This window comes from Pygoscelis adeliae, unplaced genomic scaffold, assembly GCF_000699105.1.
Source record: "Pygoscelis adeliae isolate BGI_AS28 unplaced genomic scaffold, ASM69910v1 Scaffold404, whole genome shotgun sequence".
In the NCBI taxonomy this organism is placed as follows: domain Eukaryota; kingdom Metazoa; phylum Chordata; class Aves; order Sphenisciformes; family Spheniscidae; genus Pygoscelis; species Pygoscelis adeliae.
The window spans coordinates 563,960-568,635 of NW_008824598.1; the positions used below are offsets into that span (position 1 = coordinate 563,960).

General features: G+C 34.5%; 1 protein-coding gene across 1 annotated transcript in view; it reads left to right on the top strand.

The window, feature by feature from the left end:
* The window catches only part of DNAH12 (dynein, axonemal, heavy chain 12), a 74,983-nt gene that overhangs the window by 29,072 nt on the left and 41,235 nt on the right, over positions 1-4,676 (top strand). The window contains exons 29-33 of the mRNA XM_009322331.1: positions 784-967; positions 2,090-2,230; positions 3,169-3,252; positions 3,336-3,524; positions 4,206-4,325. Coding sequence (XP_009320606.1) covers positions 784-967; positions 2,090-2,230; positions 3,169-3,252; positions 3,336-3,524; positions 4,206-4,325 — 718 coding nt within the window. The remainder of the gene's footprint in view (positions 1-783; positions 968-2,089; positions 2,231-3,168; positions 3,253-3,335; positions 3,525-4,205; positions 4,326-4,676) is intronic.

Below are 4,676 nucleotides of genomic sequence, written 5' to 3' on the forward strand. Positions count from 1 at the left end.
GACATGTAGATGAGGCTCTTAGGGACATGGTTTAGTGGGCATGGTGGTGTTGGGTTGACGGTTGGACTCAATGATCTTGGAGGTCTTTTCCAACCTTAATGATTCTGTGGTATCAAAAGTAGCCTCACCTGTGTAATGATTTTAGGTGTGGATATCAGTATGGTGAAGACTTAGGACTGTAAAAGTTTGTCTATATTAAAATATTAGTTACCAGATCTCTGCCATTTTATTCCTAGCTTTTATTACTGAATAGCAACTGCGTGGAGAAAATATACACAGTATGACCTTAGTCATATGATTGTTAATATTCAGCTCATTAATTAATCTTTTCAGTGTGACATTGTTATAGTCACATCCTTGTGCTGGCTGGCTAAAAAAGTTATTTTGAAATGTGGGCAAAGATAGTTTGATTGTGTGTGTGTAGTACATGTTCCTACTGTTTGTGTTCTTCCAGAACTTTGTTATAAACTTTGTCTGGACCGAAAAGAAACTAGAAAGTAATCTTTGATTCAGCAAATAAATGAACTAGTGTGGTGGTATATCTATGTTTTAGAGGACAACTTGCATACAGTGGCTGTACAATCATATTTGCGTGTGCAAATAAACTGTTTTTGCCAAAATGATGTTTCCTATATACAAACCAGATTTACTTGCTCTGCTTTTTGAAAATTAGGTGAAAATTAGCTTTAAGCATATGAATCATGCTGTTGGCCTTCATGTGGTCTGTAAAAGTCTAAATTGCCAGACAAATTTATTAATAGCATTTCTTTTTCCATCTAACAGCTTTATGCTGGTAGGGGAATCTTTTTCTGGGAAGACCAAAGTTCTACATGTGTTGGCAGATACACTGTCTCTTATGAAAGACCGTGGTTATGGTGAAGAAGAAAAAGTAATTTTTAGAACTGTGAATCCAAAATCAGTCACTATGGGTCAGCTTTTTGGGCAGTTTGATACGGTATCCCATGAGGTAATGTATGTTTTAAAAATGGTATATAGTAATTGCCCACCTTTATCTGTTTCTTCCTCTCACCTGCTGTGGCTTTCATGGGGTTTGTATGAGTGCACTTGTGTGAGTGTGTTTGAACTTCACAGTGTCATTCCACAGTTGTTTTCAGGGGCAGGAAAGGCAGTTTACAGGGCTCCTGCTTCTGGTTTTTAAGTCCCAATTCTAGACAGCATTTCTTCATCTGTTCCCTGGACTCCAGACAGTGTTTATAGGGCTGTGCTATAAATTAAATTACTGTTTTGGTTTTCAGAAAAAAGAAGCAAACATACCAGTATGCGTTCAAGACTAGGAGCTAATAATCCTGTCTGTTGTTTTTGCTTTATAGCAGGAAAAGCTATATAGTTCTAGTGCTTTTTTTTTTTCCCATTTCCTGTATGTCAGACCTCCATTATTCTGGATTGTAAACTGATGAATTCATAATTTTATCATTTTAAACACAGATGAGAACACAATTGTAAATTTAACTGTAACTAATGCTTTTATGGCTTGTTTTAAACTAGTGTATAAAAAAAAAATGCAGTACCAAGCATGTATGTTTAAATATGCAAAAAAAATTAATATCATTCTGAGGGTCATTGTCCTAATATAGTTGCATCCATGCTAGGAAATCATACCAAACGTAACTGTATTCATTTATCTGTTTATTCCTTACCAGTATAATCTACATAATGCAAAAACTATCTAGCAAAACTTATGAACTCATGGGTCCCCAGGTGTGAAACTTAGGTTTGGAGAAGAGACAATATGAAGAAGTGAATGTGAAATAGTGAAACTTAGGGTAAATCTGGGGAGAAACAGATGCAAGACAGAGCAGAAGTACTTCTAAGTTTCTGTAAATTGAATTGCCAGTCTTCTGTTTGTTACAATATTCTTTAAAGTGAAAAAATCACTATTTTTAAATTTGTTGATGTTGCATGACCCTCAGTGAACCTGCAAAGTTATGATCTGCTCTCTGCAGAACAAGAGAAAAATAATTAAAAGAGAGGAATAATGAAAAGGAAATGGAAGGGTTTTCTGTTACTTGCAGTTTAAATTGAACTACGTATACTATGTCTTACTTATCATTCCTATGTTCTCCTTTAGTGGACAGACGGTATAATCGCTAATACTTTCAGAGAATTTGCATTATCTGAGACTCCTGAACGCAAATGGGTTATCTTTGATGGTCCAATTGATACTCTGTGGATAGAAAGCATGAACACGGTTCTGGATGACAACAAAAAGGTATTAGTCAGTGGAAATAAATGCCTAAATAAAATCATGTGACACTTTGAAAATATTCTTCTACATATAAAACCACAATGCAAACAGCAGTGCCTGGCATTTGAAAAGAGCAAGTGCAAGGTGGCTTTGGTAACAAGTTGTAAGCTTTTTTTGGTTGGTTTTTGGGGTTTTGGTTTTTTTACTTTACTTTATTGGAATCATAATCACAGAACTCATTGCTCTAAGGCATTAAATGTATAGTATTTCCTTAATGTCATATTGTAAGTTTGTATCATAAATAATTAAAATTTAAATTTAAAAAAATACATTTAATTATATTTAATGTAAATCCCACAGTTTCAAAATTTGCACAAACTTAGGCACTTATGTTTAAAGACAATCCCAAGACACAAAGGGTTGTATTTTCAAAATCAATGACTTCTCAAGTCAAAGTTGTAACCATACGGCACTCTTGAAAATGTGCCTCAGGAATCTCAAAGTGAATATAAAAATTAGAGATGACATTTTAAGTTTAAGTTCTGGATGATAGTGTGTCAAAATATTCAAACTGGACTTTATTTTAGTAAGTAGGAATGGTGGGTCTCCAGCTGGAATGCTTCAGTGTTAGCAACAATAGCAGCAGATACCCTTTCTCCTTTCTGCTTGCTGCCTTTTCTTTACCCTACCAGTAGGTTAATTATAGGTAACTATCCATCTTGAGTATGACAGGATAATGTGCAGTACTATGGTTTAAATGAAGAATTTAGTTAAAGCCTGAAAAAAATCATTATAGCTCCAAGTGATTAAACATTTTATGTGGTTTACCTTACTTTTGGTTATACTTGGTTTTGCTGATTTTCATGTAGAACTCTACTGTGATAGGAAGTGTAATTTACAACTAATTTTTTTTTTTCTAATCTTGCTTGTGATTTTTTTTTTTTAAATCGTTATTATTAAAGCTTTGTTTGATGAGTGGGGAAATCATCCAAATGTCCCTTCAGATGAATCTTATTTTTGAAACAATGGATCTTTCCCAAGCATCAGTAAGTTTCATATTTAATGAAAATATAAACCAAAGTTCAATATATTAAATGTATAATAAAATGAGTTTACAATTTTTCCTTAGCCTGCTACAGTCAGTCGTTGTGGCATGATTTATTTGGAACCTTCTCAACTGGGCTGGAGGCCACTTGTTACCTCTTGGTTGAGTAAACTGCCTGAACCTCTTAACTTGAAGGGACATCAAGATCTTCTACAGGGACTTTTTGATTGGTTAATACCACCAGTATTAAGACTCCGGCAGAAACAGTGCAAGGTATTTTTTGCCATTTTGCCTGCAGTAGCTAGGTGGCCATTTCCATTCTGTTATCCTTGGTAGGGAGGGACTATTCTCTCATGACAAACATAATTAGAATGAATATGCATCAGCCTCCTGTTGTTTTGAGAAGGGCAACTCTTGGGTCCAGTTTGGAAAGTTAAAATGAGAATGTTAGGTAAGACTTTTATTGTAAGTTGATCATAGTTTTCACCTTGTTCTTTTCAAAAGTAAAGTAAGTATTTAAAGCACTGGGTGGAATGTCTTCCCAAGAGAATTTTGTACATTTTTTTTTTTTCTTTAAAGATGTCATGTTGAATAGGGAAGTACTTTTTTAAGTGTTAGGAGAAACGTACATGTAGTTCCTTGCAAACACTGTGTGATACAGTGCTTAGGCTTTTGCTCATGTATTGCCATAGTTACTTCTGTGGAGGTTTTTGTTTTAAGATGTGTGATTGTAGTGGTCACATGGTAGCCATGAACATGGTTAACAAGCTGAATGTCTTGACCTTTCAAGGATAGAGGAGGGCAAATGATCTTTTGAATAAAAGTCAGTGTAAACCTTACCTTCAAATATTTGTTCAGAATTAGCTAATTATCTAATTATTTTAGTATTTTAGCTCCAAAAGATAAACTAACTGAACATGTAAAGTATAATACCCATCCTTTTGTATCTCTTAGGAACTGGTACCTACAAGCAATACCAACGTTGTAGTAGCTCTTATGCGGCTTTTTGAAATGTTGATTTGTCAAACTGTGCAAGAAGATCCCACCAACAGAAACATCCGTGCATGGATTATGGTTGGCTTTTTTAACCTGTAGAAAAATGTATATCTGTTTCCGCATATGCCGGTCTTCAAAAATAATTGGACTAATCAAAACAACTTTAATTTGGTATAAGAGATGTGAAACAATTTTGCTACCTCCTTGCTCCCTCCCCCCAAACTTTGGAGATGCCCAGATGAGACACAAGTCTCACAAGTAACAAATATGATTAAATATTTTACTATTTTTTCCAATTACCTGGGATAAATAATGTTTTTGTTAAATGTACTTTTTGATTAACCAAGGAATTAGCTAAAGCAAAGTGTTTTGTTTCCCTTGAATGAAATACGTGTTCATGTAATACTGATTGGCTTGTTTGAGCAAAAT